Raw genomic sequence first — 23,662 nt, 5'->3', positions numbered from 1 at the left:
CTGTCCCTTAGCCTGAACTGATGCCTGCTGTTAATCCTTCCAGGTGTAGGACTTCATATTTCCCATTGTTGAACTGTTGTTCTCACTGGTCCATTTTTCTAGCCTGTTGAGGTCCCTCTGAGTGCCAGAACAGCTGTCTTGTGTATCAGTTGCTCCTTTTAGTATCATCTGCAGACTTGCTGCGGGTGCATGCTTTCCCATCATTATTGTTGTATACTGAAGTACAACAGTATTGGGTCTGGTATTGATGCCTAGTGTACATTACCAGTAACTGACCTCCACCTGGACTTCATGCTGCTGACTGCAAGCCTCTGAGCCTGGAAGTTCAGCCACTCTTCAGTCCACCTTTCTGTCCACTTACCTAGCCCATATATCACTGGGTTTGTCCATGAGGATGTCATAGGAGACAGTGCTGAAAGCCTTCCTGAAGTCAAGATAATTAAAATTCACTGTTCGCCCATAATCCCCTAAACCAGTCATTTAATCAGGCTGGTCAGGCGTGATTTTCATTTCATAAATCCATACTGACTACTCTTGATCATAGTCTTGTCCTTCATTTGTTTGGAAGTTTGAGAAATCAAGTGTTAATTCAATCTAAGAGTAATCAAGTCCAGGTGAGAAAATCAGCAAGACTCACTTTTATATTCTGTTATGGAGGGTTAATATGTATTTGGGTAGCAGGGATAAGGTATTTGTAAGCCTCTATTTGCTTGTCTGAAATAGTTATCTATCTTCACTTGGGATGTGCGAAGATAATATCCTAAAAAATTGAGAAGTATTGAACTGCTTGAATTGAGTATGTTTATGGAAAAGCAGAGGAGAAAATGTAGGTTGTTTTTTTTTTTTTAATATGATGTGTTTTATCTGGAATGTCAAATGCCGCAAGGTTGCCTTTTGGTATTTGCTCTCTAAAAAAACGATTGTTCAGCAAAGCAAGAGTCCAGAGTCAGATCCTGGCTTCAGTTGAGCCAATTGAGTCAGTGGCAGCTAATTTTGGATAACAAGATCAAAAGAGTTTTTTTCCCCGACACTGCCGTGCTGGTTTTCCCTTTTTACATTTAAATGAGTATCCTGGCAGTAGATTGAGATGCTTTCGGACGAGTTTGGGGATACGTTGTCCAGGAAAATGGGCTGATAATCAGCAACAGTGTTGTAAAGGCCTAAAGCTGCTTCATAGTTATTAGTAGCTTCGTAGTTAGTTGTGTGTTTTGTTTTTGGTTGGGTTTTTTATTTTGAGATTCTTTCTTTTTACAGATTGTGCTAAATTTTAAGTGGTTCTTTGTATTTCCAATCTAAATATGACAAGATTATAGCCTTATGAAATATGACAGGATTATAGCCTTGTGTACTCATCTGGTCTCCTTTAATTACCCTTCTCTTTCCTTCATGTTATTCAAAGCAGCTAATGGTGAAAGGATACACTAGAGAAGGTGTTTTGGGTTAGGGAGACCTGTTTTAGAGTCCCCAGTCAAGTCTAGATATGTGTAGACTTTAAAAAAAAGCCAAACCTTAACTGTGTGTTAATACATGTGCTTATACTTGTGTGTATTTTTTTTCTTGCATTGAATGATGATGTTTTGAAATTCTTAGCACTAATATTTTCAAGTGCTTTGGGACAAGTGCAAGAGGTAAAGCCAGTTGTGATAAGGTAGTACTAATTTCACAGGTATGTCTTAGGTTTTTGCCTATGATTCTTGTGCTTCTTTGGGCAAGCTGCTTAATCTTTTGTGTAAAATGCTGATACTGGAGGGCCTTGGTTTGTTTTTTTTGAGCTGTGTACTGTTTTTTCTTTAACTGTGTGCAGCAACTGGATCCCTGTGTTACCGAAGAAGACATCAGAACCTGGGGCTGGTGGTTTTTTTCCTCTTGCAACCAGAGAACAAAATATAGGCTAAGTTTAGTTTTAATATTTAGATTTTCTCATTAGCCTCATCTGTCAAATAGAACAAGTTTTATTTGTACATCCCTTATGTTACTTTAAGGTTGGATGCTTCTTGCTTTGGTAAATGAATGGCATGAATTACTATAACATTTTTATATTGGTAACAGTAAGACACCCACTGTGATGTGCTTTGTGAGCTCCATTTGATGATAATTGGGGAAGCTTGTATTTCAGAAAAGGCAGCTACTGATGTTCTCTGAAGCTTAATGATTTTCCAATGTGAAATTTATTAACTGTAAACATACAAATTGTTATATGTAAACTTCATATTCTCCATAAGGGAGCTGTTGTCCTTTGCTATGATTGAGCATAGAACGTCCATAAGATTTAAAAATGGAACGTGGCTTATAACCTGTTTGATAGAAATTACATTAATTCTAGAATTGGAGCTAGCAATGTTTTCTGTACTGTTGTGGCAGCACTTAGTTCACAATTTCTTTTTCTCCTGTGAGGTAGAAACTCTACGGTTTGGGGTTTTGGTTTCTGTGCATGACAGTCATCTAGCTGTAGGAGTGATAGCAGGGTAAGCCGATTAGTATGATTGATACTGCATGTCAGGGGACTGGCATAATGGGCTACCATTGAGACTGCATTGTGAAACCACACATGGATGAGGTAATCTCATTAGATGATTAAAACCTTCATTGAGTCTACTAGATTGCAGAGCTTTCAGTTGTATTGCTGTTGGGAACTGATGCTAAATAAGTGTACTGCTCTCCTTGGAGTGATGCTGAAATGGAGATTTTTCTGGGTTTTTCTCCTGGATAAAAGTCGCAGCAGCTGGAGGCTGATGAAGGCTGTTCCATCTTTCTGTGGTTTAAAGTAAGATTCCAGATGATGGTGTAATTTTCTTTTAAAGTCAGTGTCAGTCTTGTGCTGGTTTGGTTTTATCATGCTTTGCTGTTCTTTGTGAAATTCTGTACTGTTAGTGTTAAAATAATATGTTTCTGTTTTGTGTAACTCCCTATGTTCCTACAGCAAAGGGGTATGTTACAGTGCACATTACAGCTCTGTTTTTATAAAGTAAGTGTGTTTTTTCTGAAGGTCGCCTTTGTCTTGACCTAAGAGGGGGTGTAGTGTAAGCGGCACTCCTTATCCTCTTGTCTGTCCCATTTACAAATAGTGTGGCAGGCAGTACATGTTCATACTGGAACCTGGTGGTATGCTGCTTAAGGAGCTCATAGAAAACCATGGAATTTCAAATGAAAAGTAGTATACTTGTCTAGTGGTATACTTAAGCTTTGTTTTTTGGTAGCAAGCTAAAATGAAAAACAAATGTTTCTAATTCTGGGACTCCAGTGTTACAGTCTTTATAATGTGAGGGTTGCTAGAATGGAATTTTGGAAGGTCAAGACTACTGTTCCGAGTCTGGCAGAGTAACTACTGTTGCTGTGTAGTTGGATTTTTCTTTATTAAAGAATAGCCCAATTAATCCGTTGGGGGACGATGACACACAAACAGAAGAAACATTTCTAACTTTTCCTTGCGTGTTGTGAGCGGATGGTCCATTTCTGTTGCTTAGAGAAAGTACTGTATGACATTAGTAAGCACATGTGCACACCCAATGAGACAAAAACACATGTACTCTATTGTTTTGGCAAGGGAGGAACCCCAGTAATATAGTATTTTCTGCACTCTGTTGTCAGATATAGCCTATTTATTCAGCAGTTCTGCAAGGAAGTGATCTTTGTCTAAGAGCTATTTAGGATCTGGTGTCAAAAAAACCCTGAAACACCACCACCAAAAAACCAACCTGAAAACCAAAACCCACAACTACAACCTGTTCCAGCATGTGAAGAAGTGGGGAAATGTGCACACTGTGAGGAGAATGTTCTTTCATGCGTTTTTGATGTTTCATGTGTATGTACTAACGGGTTATAGACAACAGTAGTCAGTGAAATGTGATCAGCAGAGCAAGTACACACCAAGTCTTCAGGTTTAATTTTCCTGGTTTAGTAAAAATGGCATAACATGATGATAGGAGACATCATCTCATGTGACTGATTTCAAAATTCAAGTTTATACTGGGTATCAGTGATATGCCAATAATTTGTATGCAAAATCAAGTTGAATTTCATCAAATGCTAAATTCTTAAGAAAGTAAATGAACTGGCAAGCATTAAAAATATTGCATTTTTTTTCCCCTTTTAAGCTGTTCACAAAGTATTATTTTTATGTAGTTAAGTATATCTTCCTGTAGACTGAAGCAAATAACTTGACTACTGCAATATGTGTTATGTAAAGGTATGGATATATTTTTCCATTTCAGCTTTAACTTGCTCTCCAAGTGTGCTGGCTGAGTTGAAGTATCTCAAGATCTCTTATTCAGAGACCTTGATCAAGTCCTGACATTGCCTGAGATGTTTGAGGGTACTCAGTTCATGGCACTGCTTTGCAGTTACCTTTTACTGTATGGGCAAAGAAAGGCCTTGGTATGCAGTTGTATTTTGCAGGCAAAGGACCTGTTCCTCTGAATAGAATTTACAATTATGGAGTATTTCCAGTGGAACAAGACAAGTGTTTTGATTATGAAAATAGAAACCTCTTTTGATATGACTGCAACCCAACTTACTCTTTCATAGCGTCTGCTATGAACAAAGGAGAGCAAATCATAAATGAGAAATTTCACAAGGCCCTTTTCAAAAGTGATAAGTTACTGTCTTTACTTCTTCATGCGGTTTTCTTCTTCACGTTGTGTCCACTTAGAAAATGAACTCTTAGGGGTGGTATCTCGGCCCTGTTGGCTGTTGGAACAGGTAAGTGACTACAGGTTCCCCCCCAAGCAGAGTGTAAACTAGGGAGATTAATCCATGGTTGTGTTTGTTACTTGGCCTTTCTTATTTAAATGTAACTCCTTTTTTGATTACATAGGCTGGTTGTAATATCTGAAAAATCCATAATCTCTGTTGGTTCATACATACTTGCTTTCAACTTTGTATGTGTAAACTGAGTGCTCTGGTAAACAACTGTAAATAACCCATCTCAAAACACCTCTTCTTTGACTGAAATGAGGAAGAAGGGGGGTTTTTTATGTCAATTTTTTGCATAACTGTTGAGTAAAATGAAGAATTGGGGTCAAGTGCGTGAGCTGTTGCGGAAGAGAGGGGCGTAAGGCTGAGCCCTTCTCATTAGAGACTAAGTGGGAGATCTGGACTACCCAGAAAGAATATTTTGGTCTTATTCTTTGTTCATAAAGAAAACCAATAGTCATCTTTACTGAGTAAAATTTTGCTGTCAGTGATTTGTGCTTTGAGCACTAATTTTCCTCTCACTGCAAGAAATCTATATCCAGTGTTTCTTTCTTTCTGTTGCTTTAAGCATGCCCTGTGAAACTGCTTGCTGTATGTCTCTCTATGAAATGTTCAGGAATTCTTTTGCTGAGTATGAAGCAACTCTTGAGTTTTGGTTCTTTTGTGTGTTGGTTTTTTTTTTTTTTAGGAAACCTTCTACACTTCTTAAAATAGCATGTTCACAACATATTTTGCTCCACTGTTGTTCTGAGCTGTTTTCTTCCTTCCCATCGCCTGCTCCCTCTCCATAACAGCCTGGTGGGTGAACCCAGGCAGCAGCTCGTGTTCTACCTCTTTGCTGTTTCTTTTGTAACCTGTTTGTGGAGCTGGCTGGCCTGCCTCCAAAAGTGCATGAGCGTGTTTATACATCTAGCCTAACAATAGTATCATAACACCAATTTGTATAACCTGGGCTGGAAATAACAATCTAAATATTGTGAATCAAAGAGAAAGCAGTCATTTGTATACGCTTCTCTACCCTGTCATCTCCTTTTTGTTGTGTCTGATAAAATCACTGAAACTTCTCTGACGGTCTGTGGGAATTGTATCAATTCTGTCAGTATGTTGTGATACCTCTTCTAAACACTCAGAGAAGTTCAGTTATAGCTGTTCATTGAAGCAGTGTCACGTGCTGTCATCACCTTGCTCATGCAGAAGGTGTTAAATTTGTATATCGAGTTCAAGCACGTGTCACTGCAGAAAATCATCTATCCCTGCAGCTGTGGGGAGGGCATCATAGTATAGCAACAGTGTTCCCCTCTGTTTTTATTGCAGTATTTGAGCATACTTGTAAAGGTGGAAAACATACAGTTAATACTGATTACACTTACATATTAGCCACAAAGTAACTAACAAGTTGATTGATCAGCATATTTTGGTTAAGGTGCCAAGTTGTTTCAATCCAGACCAATATTTGGTGATCAAAGTAACACTTTGGATGGTTTCTATCAGTAGTTGATGTGAGCGGTCCTAGCAGTATTTAGACACTTCACATACCATGGGGCCTTGTATTTTAAAGTTTGTAGTTTCTGGAAAGGTAAAAAAAGGTAATGCATGTTTCTGAACCAAAATTAAGTGATAATAAAATTTAAACACTCTCACTTTATTATACCATCCTCAAGATGTTTTGATCTTCACTGTGCAGTGATACAATTTTGCTTTAGTAAAATCTGAGTTGACTTGCCCAATCTGCTGAAATTTGTTTTATTTTCTCTGAAAAATTTTATAATGGAGACTAAAAACGGATGTTCCTGCCATTCTGTCACATCAGCCTGTTATCAAAAGTGAGAGTATTTTTTTCTATATCACTCGGTCTTTGGCCTCCCTGCCTATCAAGAAGAACGAGTGTTCTCAAATCACATGGTAGCTTCAGTAAAGTGGCACCTGCCTGGTAGGGAGCTGACTGCAGCAGTACAAATAATGTGATGTTAGTAGGTGTCTTGTCTTTGCAGTCGGTGACAGTGAAGATACAATCATTCTACCTCAGCAGTTTCTAAAATTATGGTTTGACATTGTTGTTGTTGGTCTTACCAGTTCTTCTGTCATGATTCATGTGGTGAATAAGCAGCTTTCTAGAAGGAAGAGGCTTGCAGCCAGAAGCAAAACCAACGTGATCAAACGTGAAGGTCAGCTGAGTATTGCTTAGAGTAGCTATTTAATTTTTTTGTCTATATTTTTGTTAGCCTTTCAGGTCTGTAAGGGAGGGTGGATGATTGTCTGTGGAAGTAGGGGAACCATCCACTTGGAGACGTCAGTATGTGCCTTACATCTGTTTAGCATTGAGGGTGCACAGCTCAGGAAACCTTGTGAGACCTGACATTGGATGTAGAAGTCCACTCCTCTTGTCAAATCTCTGAACACTGTGGCCCCTTTCATGTCAGGATGGCTGGCAGTGCTGGTGAGCAGGAGGGAGATGTGCTTGGAGGACGTGGTGAGTGGCTAGCAGCATCCCTTTCACCTCCCTGTATCCCACTGCAAGTGGATCCTTGTCACACAGGCTCATACAGGTGGCACCAGAACTCCCTAGGGGAGGAAAGACTCTGGATGCCACTGTAAGTGGTGGGAAAAATGAGAAACTCTGTTACTTGCTTGAAGTTTGATATGTTGTTATGGCATATATTTTTTTGTTTTATATTTGTATTTAAAATCAGATTAAATCAGTTGTGTATCTTACCAGGTTCATATAAATGGTGTTGTGATATATATTTTTAAGAGTAGGAAAATTTTGTACAAGGTATTAAATCTTGTTTCTGATTTCATGCCTCTTGCTGTTCCCCCAAAGCTCTTCCCATTTTAAGGATTAAAAAATGGTCATCTTTAGAAATAGAATACACTTTTTCAGTGTCATGATAAAGACACAGAAAAATAATTAGTGTTATAGCAAATCTGACTGGTCATTATTACTCATAAATAGCTCCAGAATGAAAAGGGTTAAGCTATGAGTTCAGACAAAGTACCTGCTGAGGTAGGTTGTTTTGTCCATTTGAGGTTACCAGCTATTAAAAATATTTTTAAACTGGTACATGTGTACCTTATAATTCTGTTCAATGACAAACAAAATGTAGAAAAACATGTTTTCCCCTTTCCACAGTTACATTGTTCCTGAAGTGCTGGCAGTAGTAAGAGCTTCCAGTCGGTAAACAAAGTAGATGCCATTTAGATGTATAGGGAGCCAATAAATAAAGTAACAAGGCATCCAGTTTTAGAGTTCCTTTGCCTGTAAGTTAAAAATTAAACATTTTTATAGTAAGTGAAACTAGTTATGAAACACTCACAAAAAAGGTGTAAAGAGCTGTTGGATACTGCAGTGCTTGCTTTTCATGTCAAAGAGCAAAGCTTAAAAATGTGAAGTACTTTGCAAGCCAGATAAGATAAAGGAACTGTAATGTTTGAATCTGCTCAAAATTTCAAAACAAATAAACAATAAATCTGGTAGGGTTTAAGTTGTCATAGCAGTGTTAGCGGTTTAATGATAGATTTTTGTTTTGTTTAATCTCTTTAATGTTTTTCTCTAGTCTGTGATGTGATCTGATACACATGAAGAAATGAACAATCTCACTAGATTCAGCAAACAGCAGCTAATTGTTCGCTCTGTCTAGTGCACAGAGGAGGACAGGAATAGTTTATGATGAGATCAGAAATTCTAGGCAATTTTAATTTTCCATGATTCTCTTAGTTATACATTAGAAGGATGCTGTTACTAAAAAGAACAACAAAAACTCCAAAAGCATAAATGCTTATAAGAAGAAATCCTTCTTAGCGCTAGAAGGTGGAGAGGAATGGCAATATTGAAAATGTCTCGAGTTTCTGGACACTTCCTAGATTACAAAGGTGATCTTAAAAGGCCTTTTGCCTCATCTTGTTCTTTGTCAAAAGAAATGTCTGGCATGAGAATCTCACTTTCAGTGCATTTAATGTTGAAATTATGCCATTTAAATTATTTATCTTTAGCTGGTACCAAAGACATTGGTATTCATCATCTGTCCAGATGCACAAAGTATGACTTTTCTTATCATGCTTAGATGAAGCCTTAGATGTGGGATGCTTTTAACTGAGCTAAATGTGAAACGCTGACCATTTGGTAACTAAATGCCCTTTGTCTATTAGGTGGTGAGATGTAGGGAGCTGTTCAGCTGGGAGCTGCAGCACAGCTGTGGTAGCTGGCCTTGAAAATTAGGGCTGAGAAACAAGTTCCTTCTTTCATGATACAGCTACATAAAGATATTATTTTTTCTGTCATATGATACTTTCAGCAAAAGAGTATTAGTGAAAATGAGAAGAGCTGTGAAGTAAGATTTCTGACAGCAATTGTTGAAGGAAGTGCTTCATTTTTAGGGCAAAAGACATAAGCTTTCTGTCTTTTCACTTAAAGTAGGCATACAAACTTAGTTCAAGGTGAGTCTGGGAAGAAGCATGATTATATCTGCCACCTTTTAGTTCTTTCAAAATATTAAAAAATATGCTAACTTCTTAATTTTTATTTTGTTTAAATGAAGGCTTCATGGACCCTTGGGGTTGGCCATTAATTTTAGGCCATTGTGTGAACGCTAACTACTTAAAAATAGTCATGGAGCCAACCTTGCTTCCTCTCGGGGTTTATCAGTTGGAAGCATCTTCTTTTTATCCTATGGCTGAGCAAAGACCTCTCTGGATTGATGATTTGATCTGTATAATGGAAAATCTAGGCAGGATATCCTTTCTCTGTTATTCCTTGGTGTGATGGCACCAGGTTGTATCTTAAAATGGGGGAAGGGAAAAGGAGGATCCTATTAGCAGACAAAGTGGTTTCAAGGGACTCTTAAACTGCAGGCTTGGAGAGAACCTTGTATTTATTCCTCTTGTTGAACCATTTGTGCTTCAGTCTAATATTATAACGTATCAGTGGTGGCTTCTGCTGCTATGCTCAAAAGCTTGCTTGTGTGCAATATGGACGTCTTATATTTGGAAGTTGTTGTGGATACCGTGCTGAAATATATCATGAGGGGCTTCTCTGTAGTTATTTTGAGCACTTGCAGACCTCAATGAAATACTGCATTGACAAGCTAGATCCAGTCTTATCCGGCAGAAATGCAGTGTCTGAGCTTCCCCTGCCAAGAAAAAAAAATATTTCTAGTGTAATTCCATGATGAAAATGCCTCTAAAACCGAGCAGCATTTAATGTGCAATAGAGGTACAGTGAATGCTTGATAAAGTATGTGTATGGGGTAGCAAACATACTCAAAATTCTGTTGGAACACAGTTACGACCTTTCATTTAGACATGCTTGTAACTAGTCCACTGTAATACTCCTAGCCTGAAATTTTTCTTGGTGTCTACAAGGCAGAGGGTGTTACCAGCTTTTGTGATTGTGGAAGAGCACTTGAATTAGTTGTCTTGTTTTCGGGACAAGGAGCCTGGGTTAAAATGACACTGACTCTTTATCCTGCCCCCCATTCCCTTCTTCAGCAAACAAGAATATAACTCTTATATAAATAAGAGGTGAGTCCCTCTCTGAGTTAGTTCATCGTGACCTATATGTGTTGTGGTGTAACCGCAAAGGAGGAACCTGAGGGCTTTGGGGAGGGATGACAGAGACAGGATGTGATTGTGGGTTTGCAAAATAATAATCAGCTTGTACTTGGGGTGCAAGACAAAAATCATTAAAACTAATATAAAGAAATGCTTTAGTTGCCTATCTGGACTTTGAAATCTGTAACTCTCAAGTGTTCGTGCCAAGATGTTAGTACAACTTAAAGCACATGAATCTTTTACTGGTAATGAAGGTATCTGTGGGGTTGTTGCTTGGGCTTTCACGTGAAGAGAAGATAAAGATCATTCCTTCTGCACCACAAAGTGCACCACAGCTACTTAGAATTAGCAAAGGTCCTTTTCATATCAGCAGATTGTTCTGTGACTTTCACTATGGGTTTTTTTATAGCTTTAACTTCAGTGTTTAAATAGACTGCTGGTTACATTTCTTACCAGAACGCCATATTATTCTATGGGACATATAGTTATCCCTGTTACTGATCTAAAAGGCCAGATAAACAAAAATATTTGAAAGAAAAGACATAATGCTATAAGAAACTTCCACTGCTATTGTTTACACTGTCAGAAAATTAAGTTCATTGTATATATTGCCTTATGACTGTGTCATAAATGCAGAATCTCAACATATGCAAGAATTTGTACCTCTGTGCTCTTAATAGTTTCACAGGGTTTTTTAGCCTTGTCCAACCTAGGATCTGTAACACATATTGAAAGTCTGTGTACATAACATGTTTTAAGCAACTGCTGAAAAACCAAAGCAAGGGAAGTTTTTCAAATTATAAGCCCACCCCTCACATATTAAATCATTTGAAATCTTACAATTGCTGTTATTTTCAGTCTATTGTGTCTGCTTCCTGTTGGTCAAAGGTTATGAGGATAGGGTGGTGTAGTGTGAGGTGGGAAGCCAGCAGGAAAAAGAAAGCTTTGCTTATTTTGGGGTAGACACAACTACAGAAATGGCCAGGAGATTGCTTAAATTTTCGGAAGACTTGAAGAGGTAAATGAGAAAAAAATCCTGTTCTTGATGTTGTTTACTTTTCTTCTTTGTAACTTAGGTATATGGAGATTGGAGTAAGTAAACAAGGATTTCCTTAAAGAACGTTATCTCTTTTTCTTGAAAAATCTTTTTTTATTCAAAGAGTTGTAGCTTTTGGTTTGATTTACAAGTTGGCTTGGTAAACTCTGTTTCTGAAGCACGAGCCTAAACTTCTACCTGTTTATTCACTTGTATCACTAATTTAAAAATAAGTTTTATGTCATGAAGTGCTAGTAAAAGATCTGGGACGTATCACTTTGTTAGATTACAGGCATACATGGGTGCATGAAGGTGTGTTAATAGAGCCCTCTAAAACACTCAGTTTATCTTAATATTTGTATCGTTATTCAAGAACCATCTGTAATTTCTTGGCCATTAAAGCACTAGTGTGAGTACTTGGGTTTTGTTAACAGGGCGGCTTGCAGCGTGTGTCAGTGAGCAGAGGCTGGCTGGCCGGCTCAGGTCCCTCTGTCGGGGCAGTGCCACCTTTGTGTTAAGCAATCACGGCAGCACCATCCCAAGGATTTGCCTTCAGAACAAATCTTGATGCAGAAGATTGCTCTGGGATTGGGGAAAAAAAAAATTAATTGGTTGTGGTGGTTAAATTCTGTGAAGTTGTTGATCCTAATAATATATGGCATGAGGGTACTATTACAGTCTAGAAAACAGCAGCAAACATTATGTTGATGAGAGCAAGAGGAGCATTTTGTAAGCTAATCAAAGTAATTATACTGAAGGATCTTAACTCTCAGGTATGCTGGTTAAATTTACTGTTGGTATGTGATGCAGCTGGCTTTTAAATTTCTTAACCATTTTGTTACTACCAGTGAGTTATTTGAATCTGAAAGTATATTGTTTGTAGCACTGGAAAAACAATATTTTTGTTATAATAGAAACTCAGTTTAATTAGCATAGCAAAAGCAATTTATATATCATAATGTCTTGCAAAGAATTTTGACGTTGTGCTTGTTTATTTTGAGATTAATTTTTTTTTCTGAAGTTCTTCAGGTCAGTGTTTTTGTTCAGAAAAAGCTCTGCTGAGGCTAGTTGGTAAATAGTCTCAGTCAAGTGAGACACAATGCTGACTTTTACCTCAGCCTTTACTTTTCTTAGCATCTCTTCCTGCCATATCTGCACACTTGGTTCATGCATATTGCAGATCTGGTGATTTGTAATGGTAAAGCTAGTAGTTTGGATCCTAAAATATAAGCACTGGGCATGCCCTTCCTAATTTTTCCCCTTTCCTAGAATAAGGAATTCCTTGCAATGCCCCACAGTACTGAAGAAGTACTATGTTGTTTTTCCCTGTAATACCTTGGCAGAACAATAGATTTCCCTTAGCTTTCCCTTTACTGTCTCTGACTAAAATGGCTTGAATAAGTATCAGTCCTTTCATTGCTGTAATAGTGGCTGACTCATTTACAAAAGAGACTTTTGCTTTGGTCTACAGATATTTGATGTGCAAAAATGCCAGCTAGTGTACAGCCTTGCTCTCACAAGGAATGGATAAGGATGGAGTGTCAACATGTCCTAAATTTCATTTGTAGGGATTATTTAAAACATTGTCTGGAATTTCCCTTGGAGACTTTTCCATGTGTGTTAATGCATGTGTAGGAGCTTCTTTCATTATGAACACAACTAGTAGTTTAAACCGGGCTATTTAGTTGGGAGGCAATTTGTAGAAATTATGGGTTATCTTTGTACTGTCCTTAGTTCATTGCTAAATCCCCCTTAATTCATTCCCTCTTAAAATTGGAGAAACTGCTTCTTCCATAGTTCAAATCTCTTTTCTGGGAGTAAAAACCACAGTATTTAAGCCTATGAATATTTTATTGAAGAGATGATTTGCACTATACCTGGCTTCTGTGTCATCTGTAGAAACCTATTTTGTATGCAGCATGAGCATGCTTGAGTGATCCAAGCACGAAACAGTGAAGCATGTGTTGTATGTTTGTTGAAACTGTAATGTCCTTTAAAGGATCCAAAGTAGTGTCAGGAATTACATGTTACTACACAGTTCTAGTGTCTTGATTTTCCTTTTATATGAGACTTTCAAAGATGATGACAATAGATGTCTACACAGACAAGTAAGAGGAAAGAAAAAAAGGGAAAACTGTAAATCTGTACAAAATACTTCAAAAAGCACTGGGCTTCTGATCTGGAAGAATGGGGATTTTTCACACCTTGTTACAAACACCACTTCAAAAATGACTGTCCTGCTAGGAAATGAGAAGTGAATAGTCCAAAATATATGGTGAAATATTTAAGCCCTGGCCATTAGTGGGAAAGCAACTGTTGATATTGATGGAGACATTTCAGTTTTAGATTCATTGTGTCTTTCTTAATGCTATGGGGTTTTTTATTTTTCTGTGCATCGTCCTCATGCCACTTATCACAACATACACTCATGAGCTTGGGATAGTGGAACTCAAGTCAAACACAACACGGCTGGTGTCTTCTCTGACTTGGCTTGTTAAGGAGGTCTTGTCAGCACTGAAGTAATCCTTGTGATAAGTAACATACAGACACTTTGAAAAAAAAGGGCAGAACCTACCCTGAATGTTTTGCTTTCTTAGATTAAGACTTGTGGGGGGAAGTGACTTTTAATTAAGAGCTGATGAAAAGGCTGAAGCAACTTTAGGAAAAAAAAAAACAAAACAAACAAACCTTTGTCTGATGAATACACAAAAACATTACTTTTTAAATACATCCATCTGATGTGAAGCCAAATTTTAATCTCGTTGGTTGATTCTGTGTACTATCACAGTGGTTGATCTTTAGGAGGAATCTGAAGGAAGGAGACGTTGTGCCCTTGCTTATTGATTCGAGGAGCCTTCAGAAGTTGAAGAAAGATGAGCGACGTGGGAGAGAAGGAAAAATGAGCAAAGGAATAGGAGGTGACTTGCAAGAGGGAGGGAGTCAAGTAAATGCATTAATTTTCCAAAGAAGAAAAGACCTAAAAATAGGAAAAGAAGCTCAAAATTGCAATAAAGCAAATTGATAATTGGAGAACTTTAAAACAGGTGATGATGAGATAGAGATACAGAGTGAGAGGAGGGGGATTGTCCTGGCAGTATTATTTGAAATGGGATGGATATGAGAGACTGGAGAGGGAGATGATCATGATCATAGAGAAAAAGATCAAATTTTGGAAATGCTCTGAGAAGCAGGGTGGCAAACAGAAGACCATGTAGGTGTGTGGGTAAGGAACCTGCAACACATATATTACTTATGCCATGACAGGCGTTATGCCACGACGTGTTATGTTGCTGACAAAGCAGTGAAAGGAGATGGCAAAGCTAATAGCTGTGATAGGGAACATGTTGCTGGCAAGACTGTTAGGGACTTATATTTTAGCCACATAGGGTGGGTGGTGTGAAGTAGAACAACTAGAAGTGAAAAGGTAAGTTTGCAAGTAATCAGAAGTGGCAGAGTATTTATAGGCACAAGGAGTAGATAAGATGTAGGAAGATGGAGGGATGATCTGGTCACTGGTCCTAGCTTGGTGAAATGCTGGGGTTTCAACCCCAAGCCCTAAATTAAGGTTGACGTATGGGTGATTCCCGCAGCCCTTCACAAAGGGGGGGTGAATTGACCTTTAAGCTTCCCTCCAGGGTGGGGCTGTCCTGGCAGGGAGAGCCATTGGGTAAATGAGCCCCAGGTGTCCTGCTTTAAGTAAACAAAGGTCAGGTGTCCCACTGAGGGGATAAAAGCTGGGACCACTTGCAGGAAGGGGCAGTGTCTGTTTGTAAGGTGGATGTACTCTGCAGAGTTCCCTGTTGGGGCAGGATCTCCCGACTCCCTGGAACTGGGCTCTAGTCAGGTCTGGTTTTTGTAAATGTGGGTTGTGCAGAGATTCAGTATTCGGCTTCCTTGGTCTTATGTATTTGGCTTGTTGACTCGGTTGTCTCCCGTCCCTTCTATGGGAAACTGCATTTCACCATTTATTCCACCCATTGTTGGTCGTGTGGTGTCATTGTTGGGGTCAGTGGGATTGATGTCCATTATGTATAACCTGACTTGTTTGTACCCCCAGTGCTCACCCATGTACTGACCCTTTTGTGACAAATACAGTTTGGTTATTGGTTCATCTTTATGCTGGCTGTGTCCTTTATGCTAGGCCTGATAATTGGCAAAACACTTGGAGACAGTGAAATGAGGGCTCAGGTCCTGGCTCTGCTGCAGATTTCCTGCTTTATTGCTCTATATAGCTCTCTGAATCAGTTCTCCTTTGATGAAGAGACGATGATAATCCTCTGGTATGCAGGAGTCTGGCAGAGAGAAACTTGTGCTTGACATTAGAAGATTTCTGACGTACGATATAAAAATTAAGTATTTATTGAAGCTACTGATGCTATCAGTCATAATAAGGATCAATTTAATATGAATTAGATGGTACAGACCTGGCTGCGCACTTACACTGGGGATAGTCATAAGGCTTTAAAAAAAAGGTGACAAAAAGAAAAAGGTAAGAACCCCCATGCTAAATGAGAAGGACTATGAAAATATTCAGTTAGTTTTAGATTCACAAAAGAAAGCAGTGGTTAGTGCTACATTGCCTGAATTATATTTTGTGCCTTTTTGATGCTTTAATTAGCAGTGTAATGCTGGAAGACCAATTCACATGCTGAAACGTCAGTTATGAAACAGTGCTCACAGTAAATTGTGTGGAAGTATTGTTCTGCTGTATTTTCAGTGTTTTCTGTTGTTTATTTAACAAGCTAAAGTTAGAATCGACAGTACAAGACTAGAAAATGGTGACAATAGTTTGAAAACAGGAAATTTTGGCCTTGTGTGTATTCGGAACAGATGATCAGGATGATGGCCAGGAGAGTGGAAACTTCCACTGAGACTGTTTTTTCCTTATTTTGCTCAGAGAGAAAAGATGGTGCTTCCTGGAAAACAAGCCTTAAGTATTTAAAGAAAGTTGTAATGTAGTCAGTATTTTCCTAGTATCACATTTGTTTGTTTTGCAGCAATCTGTTTATGCTTCTTAGTATTTAACGTTACTAAAAGTAGAATGTTTGGACTATTGTCAAATCTTGGAAATGCAGGTTCTGCTGTTTCTGCTGTTAGAATTAAGACACTAAACATGCTTTTTTTGTGCTGTTTAGTTGTTCTGTCTTACATTTTTTAAAAAAAGGGCATAATTTTTAGGGAACAGAATGGCAGTTGCCAGTAGGTGTTATGATAATGGTTTTCAGAAGTAGCTAGTAATTAGTGGTACTAATGATATGGCCTTTTTTAAAAAAAAAAAAAAATCCAGACTGTGCTTTCTGAAAAACACCCCTTAATTTTTTTCCATGTAGACATATACAAGGGTTAATTTTTCAGGGAAAAGATCAGTTGAAATTTTACCACATTGGAGTTAGCTTTGCAAGCCAGAGGGTAGCAAGTGGAAAAAGTAAAGTTCTGTACTTGAAGTACCATTACCTAATGTGACCTCTTTTGGCTACTTCCCGGCAGTCCTCACAGATACGTGCCTTGTGGGATGAAGCTCATCAGTGATAATTGTCAGTAGTCTATGCCTACCTCAAACAGGGTTTAAAAAGAAGCGTAGTGTGAAGGAACACTTAACATTTATTTCATTTGAAATCCCCCTTCTAATGGGATGCAGAGCGCAAGTCTACTGCTCAGTGAAGCTGTGCTTTGAGGTGGATTTGTCTCCTGTGATGAACGGAACACCTGGACGCTAGAAATGTGGAAGCAAAAAGGAGAAGAAATACTCAACTTCTGTTTGTGATCCTTCTTCCCGTTGCTTGTCAGACATGTAGCAGTTTCACTATTGTCTAACCTTTGCACTGGAAAAAATGTAAAGGGGGAGGGATAGATGGGGGCAAAAAGCATAAAGAAAGTAAAATAGTGATTCCACCAGAGAAGTGGAAAGACCTCCACAGTGTGTTTAGGACTTAAGTGTCCAGGACAGCATTCTGAATTGACCTTGAGCTGTCTTTCCCCCACCCTACTTCTTTCTGGTTAATGCTCTGTATGTCTTTTACTTAGAAACTTTATAAGTTCTTTTGGAGCAAGGAAATGTGTTTGTAAAACATCAAGTGTTCTTTTGGATCCTTCCCTGTGTCCCTGGGTAAGTCGCTTCTTCCAACTCTTAGTTGATTTCTCTGGAAAGGAGGATGCTGAATGCTGCCCTTTTAAAGTAGTCTTTGGCATATGGATCTGAAGGCATAAGCACAAATGTCTGCACACTTGAGAGATGAGAAGGAAGATCTGAGATTTGTAAATTTATTCCTGGGTCTACTGGTCATACATGGGGGAAAGATTTATTAGTGGTATTACTGAAGCGGGCTGTAAGTGATACTCTCTTTGGCTTAGCCAGGGCTCAACAGGTTTTTTGACTGGATGCTAACCAAGAGAAAAAAGGTGGTAAATGTGCCAAAAGAGGAAAATCAGCTTTCAATAACATGAGGATTATGGGTAATAATACTTAGCAAACTAAAGGACAATTGACCAGTTTATCAGTAAGCACCTACTTGACCATGTGAGAGCAAATGCTGTAAAAAAAATTGACCAGAAAAAGTTGTCTTTGACTTAACACTTCTAAGCTTTTTTTTTTTAAACATTTCATTTAGTTATTTTGGCCTCTTGCATAAAAGCTTGAGAGGATCCAAATGGAAAGTTAAATTATTTTAAAATATAATGTAAATTATCTAGTCTTTCCTGCCCCTTCCTCCTTCCTTTCCCTCTTCATTTACACATGGATCCCTTATTTCCTACATCTTTGAACTACAGCCAGCAGTTGAATGAGGTATATCTCCAATATGACTGGAGAAAAAAAAAAAAATAAATCTATAAATGTATATATTAAAGGAGGTATAGCTACAAATTCTTCAACAGATACCTCTTGTAAGGAGATTATATCCTAAATCCTATGTACTGGTACATATTTAGCTACAGTCTTTCATTAAAAAAAACCCAAACCAACAGCAAAAACCAACAAAAAAACTCCCAAACCCCACAAACTCTTAACAGTGCTAAATGATTCTTTCTGCCAATTTCTTAGCTGATTCACTGGCTTTTAAATCAGAAGTTTTGCATATATGTTGAGTGGAAAAACTAATGGTAGGAATTTCTTGGGTTTGCTTTGTAACCTCCTCAAAATGCTGTGTGAAAAATACAGAATTCCACTATTCCTTTGATCATTTGATGCTCTGTGGGTGAGCAGCTTGTCACATTTTAGACTACTTCAAAAACAAGCAAACAAGCTTGCTTCTGTAGTTATGAAGGTCTCATGATACGATGGTCTCATGATACAAACAGGACAATGTTTGGCAAGAATGGTGGTGTCCCATGTTAGGCCCTCTGATATCCTTTGCAGCTCAAAGGAGAAAACAAGCTGAGAGGCACACAAGGCCCTTCTTAGTCTGAAACAAAAGCAGCAAACCTCGTTAAACCTCGTTTTGTAATAATTGACAAAGCCTACACAGGCTTTTGGTGAACTTGATTCCCATGATGTTTGCCATACTACACTTTTAAAAGGAACAATTAGGTATTTGATCTGCATGCGGTGTTAGTATATTTATAAAATATATATCTAAAACCCTATTTATATGAATAACACATTTTATATATATGAAAAAATATTTCATTATAAAAATTCATTCTCTGTTTTCTCAAATTAGCTTTCCAGATTTGAATGATACTGGTATTGGGACAAAATGTTTAAATCCCATACAGGCTGGTTTTTTTTGATTTCTTAAACTTAATGCAGTTGACTTTTAGCACAGAAAACCAGTGTTTGGTAATGTATGGCTGATAACATCAGTAAAGTGACAGATGATTAGTACCTGCAATTTTCTGTGACTCAAACCAGTTGCATCTTTTTTGGTTATTATAAGAAACAGTCTGTAACATGCTCTGTAAAAGAAGATGCAGAATTTGCAAGTAAGAATGCCCAAAGGGGTAAAAAAAAAATTAAATTTGCATAAACACGTTTTTGCACGCGTGCACACTCTCTTTTAGAGATTTCTTTTTGGAAAGCCATTACTGAAGAAGCTCTCTTCAGTATAGCACAGTATTCTGTACTTAGTGAGGCAGCATACAGCTTTCGTTGCAATGACAAATACTGAAATGTTAAAAATAGATCAAGCTTTAAGAATCCCAGATATTTTCAAATAACAAAGAGTGATTTATGTGGGCTCATTTTGCACTTTGACAAAATATAGAGGCGCTTTTGTACTATGATTAGCAAGGATGCTGATGTCAGTTCGCTTGTCTAGCTTTAAGCTTTATTCTGCTGCTAAATTGTGCTTTGTGCTGTAATCCAGAGAACCTTTGTATCTGCCTTATTAGTGTTTAGTTTATGGAATTGCTTTTGTTTTTGAATATAATCTGTGCCAGTGTCGGTAAGTGTGACTCATTATATGACTGAAATAAATGTTCACATATGCACTATGTGAACACTCTTCAAAAATAGTAGCAGGTGCTGGTAGGGTAAATTCAATGTTTTAAGTACTTTCTAGTTGCTATTTTGTAGCCTGAGGGGTTGAAAGCAAATTCCATTTAGCTGGTTGATTTCTCTGATTTTTTAGGACTCCTATTTACTCATTAATGCTCAACAGAGATTGTCAGGATTGCTAAGAATCTTTCACTCCTTAGCACAGTACTAGATACTAACTTCTAGAAGACTCACGCTGCATTAATACAGTTGAGGTTGTTTGGGTTGTTTTTTTTGGTTACACAAATTGTGAGACAAAAATGCATTGTGCTTCTCAATTGCTCTTGTCCCTCTCCAATCTCTAATCTCTTTCCTCCTGACTTAAACTTTGAAAATTTAATCTGAATGACTGAAGGCTGATGTTAAAGATAAAGCTGAAGCAACAGAGTTTTGCAGTTTGGTTCGTAACAGTTATCTGAGATCGACCTTGTCTGGAGAGAGAACCTCTGATACTGAAGTTTCCTGTTATCCCAGCATCTAAGTTGCTGCTTGATTTGGAAACAGGAAACAAAACAAACTTTGCCAGTGCCTTTGGGTTGCTGTTAAACAGGGTTTATCAGCTGTGCTACTAGAAGATGCTCACATTTGAAATGTAAATTGAAGGGGTTTCATCTGTGTTATGTGGACTTGTGTTTTACTGTTCACCCAGTTAAATTTACTGCTACCGTGGAAACGGTTGCCTGAGACCTTGACTTCATTCACACAGTTCAGCATTTAAAAGCAGATGCTGCGTTCACAACTACAATAAATATATTTCTTTTACAAATTATAAAAGTTATCTTAAAATCAAATAACTTTTAGAGGCTTAGTAGTTGGGGGATGGATCATAGGCCTTAATTAAGCTGTCTGGCATTCTTCCCTTTCTCCTGTTTTCTGTATTATCTTTTCATACTAGCTTCCTAAGCTAGATACCAAAAAAAGGCATGCCCACTTGACAATAAGGGTTTTGTGAGTCTCTAGTGCAAAGCTGACGGTGCTAGTTTGGAGCTGGAGGAGAGCAGTACAGTTCTCGCTCTTTGTCCTTTATGTCCTCCCTCCACTAGTTTTGTTTGAAGGTAACAGCTACATAAAAATCAAATGGAAATACTCATCTGCCTCAAGAAAACAGGTCTGAATCTGTTCCTAATACACAGTAAGAAACGCTTGTTTTCAAAGCTACATCTTGGTGTGTAAAGGACCTCACATGTCTTGACTTCTTCTGGGACCATCCTTGCTGATTCCATTCTTTTCCTTGGTTAGCATGCAGCCAGGGCTGGCTGAAAGGAAAATTCACCTGTTTTGGGTTTTTTTATATCTTCTGCTGTTTTTTGACCTTCCAAAGGGCTTGCTGGCAACCTTGTTTGAATATCCTACAAGTTTTAAATGGGGTGCCTTGGGGCATGGTGTGAGCCTGCGGTGTAATGCACAGTGTCCTGACTACTGCACTGATTGGCTGTGGTCTCCAACTTTGCTGAAAAGCATAAAAACAAATGGACAAAACAGTGATGGCTCCCCACTGTGTCTAGTCTCTGCTTCCAGATTTCTAACTGTGAATGTAGTGCAGCTCTCCTAGTGGGCAATGGCAGTATGTCTAGTTTCTTCTACTATGCCCATTATTCTGGAATTTGTGCATGTAAGGAAGCTTATAGTATCGAATGCTGTATTGCTGGTGGAGCTGAGGAACCAAAATGCAGCAAAGTGGGGCAATAAAGATGCTGTTGGTAACACCAGGACAGTTGTATGCAAACAACATTGTTTCTTCATTTCAGTTAGCATCTTTGGTGACAATTATGCCCGGTGACAGAGGCCCATGGAAATGAAAGGCAGCTGAGGATTAGCTGAAAGATGAGGCATTTTAGTTGTGCTTTTCTTCTGGACCAGCTTATTTTTGCAGCAGCAGAAGGCTTGTATAACAGGCATGTGTCAGACAGTGAAATGTATTTCTTCTGTGGACATGCCTTCCACAGAGACTGTTTTTTACGCAGTAAAGTTAATGTTTGGTCATTCCCTGCATACCCATCTCTCTGTTTCCAAAATAATAATGTAGCTCTTTTTCTGTGGGAAGTCCTACTGTAGAAATGTTATGACACTAAGTGCAGAGTTCCCCTAATATCAAGACAAATGTAGGACGTGATGATTGTCTGTTCTTTAAATGCAGGTCACTATTGTTGAGTATCAGTGAAAAATCATAATTAAAATGCATCAGCTCAAAGCAGCAGATATTGGAAACAAGACATTGTGGCACACTTTATATATATATATATTTTTTTTGTATTCAGCATGCCTATGTCAGCTTTCTTCAGAAGCTTTTTTTATGTGCATTTTTCCCTCTCCTAGTCCATTCACCTTCTTTTTCTTTATTGGATTCATCCTTTCCCATTTTGTAAACAGTGATTTTAATTATGTCCCCTTCTTAAAAAAGAAATACCGAAGAAATAAACTTTAAAATACAAATTCACTAATTCTCTAGTCCACTGCTGTAAAAATACGTAAATAGATTTTGTTAAATATAGGTAACTGATTGAACTACTTACTATTACTCGGTTCAGCCCAGGTTGAAACCATACACAAAAGGTAACAGTCTTAAAGTATGATTTCTTCCTTCTAATTTTTCTTCCTTTTTTCTCTCTCTGATTTTCAGGCATGGAAGAGGAGATGGTTTGTGCTTCGCAGCGGCCGTTTAACAGGGGACCCAGATGTATTGGAATACTACAAAAATGACCATGCCAAGAAGCCAATTCGTATTATTGACTTAAATTTGTGTCAACAAGTAGATGCTGGATTGACATTCAACAAAAAAGAGTTTGAAAACAGTTATATTTTTGATATCAACACTATAGACAGAGTTTTCTATTTGGTAGCAGACAGCGAGGAGGAGATGAATAAGTGGGTTCGATGTATCTGTGATATCTGTGGGTTCAACCCTACAGATGAGGGTAAGTTCTGTTGGTTTTTCTGAGAAAGTGCAATGCCTGCATGCAAACAATGCTTTAAAGATCAGATGACTATCTTTAGCATATGTTTTAAAACTTGTATGCATTGGCTATGAAGCTTCCTTGTTACTCTGAAAGCCAGTAAGCAGAATAGAGAGGAGATATTAAGAATTTGTTACAAATTAAGTGTGCCATAGAACTGGGATGAGGCTCGCCTGTTTTGCATGATGTTAGGTCTTGAGAGTATAATAAAAATCTTTAAGTTAAATCATGCAAAACAGATCATCATCGCAATCATCAAAGGAATCCCAGTTGGTATAAAAACATACAGTTATGCAAGCAGGAATGAGTGCAAAATGTCAGGTTTCTAATATTACCATTTCTCAGTCTGCTTTGCAACTTGGGGAAAAAAAAATCCGCCCCTCACCAGCCGGAACAAACAAAAAATAACTTTTAGTTCTCCACTATCCAGCTCTAATCCTACCAAAATAGACATTGTGTGAAGGCAGCTTGTAGGAAACAGGGTAGTGTGTTTAATTCCTACAAGTACCTAGTGGCCATTGCTTGTCCTGAATCTATCCTTATTTATTTACTTATTATTTCTGCATTCTTTGTGGAGATTAGTAGGTTGCATGACTTGCTGTAGTTCTGTGCACAGTCCCATGAAAAGATTAAATAGGAGCCATAAGAGGGTTATAAGTAAAGCATGCCTGACTGAAGGGGCTAGAGTTAAATCCTGGGTTTTTGTAGGATTGTGGGTTCAAGGAGGTGGGGAAAAGAGGGTTTGCATCTCTTCTACTCCAGCCAGATCTTCAAAAATGATATGAAAATATTGTTGCTTTCTGAAGAGAGGCCCTTTTCTTTCTCCTTATGGCAGTTTTGAACTAAAAATTTGCACAAAAACTTTATCTACGAATACCACTCTAATAGCAGATTCAGTGAAGGGTACTTGTTCTGACAATTCCTGCATGTTTTTATGACATCCTGGATATAACCGAGACC

General features: G+C 38.1%; 1 protein-coding gene across 9 annotated transcripts in view; it reads left to right on the top strand.

The window, feature by feature from the left end:
* GAB1 (GRB2 associated binding protein 1) overlaps nucleotides 1-23,662 on the top strand; it is a 103,033-nt gene that overhangs the window by 36,538 nt on the left and 42,833 nt on the right. For all 9 annotated transcript variants that reach the window (XM_074905013.1, XM_074905016.1, XM_074905017.1 and 6 more), the window contains exon 2: nucleotides 22,369-22,663. In XM_074905013.1, the coding sequence (XP_074761114.1) occupies nucleotides 22,369-22,663 (295 nt within the window). The remainder of the gene's footprint in view (nucleotides 1-22,368; nucleotides 22,664-23,662) is intronic.

Source organism: Athene noctua, chromosome 4 (genome assembly GCF_965140245.1).
Source record: "Athene noctua chromosome 4, bAthNoc1.hap1.1, whole genome shotgun sequence".
Classification (NCBI taxonomy): Eukaryota; Metazoa; Chordata; class Aves; order Strigiformes; family Strigidae; genus Athene; species Athene noctua.
The sequence above is the reverse complement of the archived record's forward strand: the minus strand, read 5'-3'. Positions and strand labels throughout refer to the sequence as shown.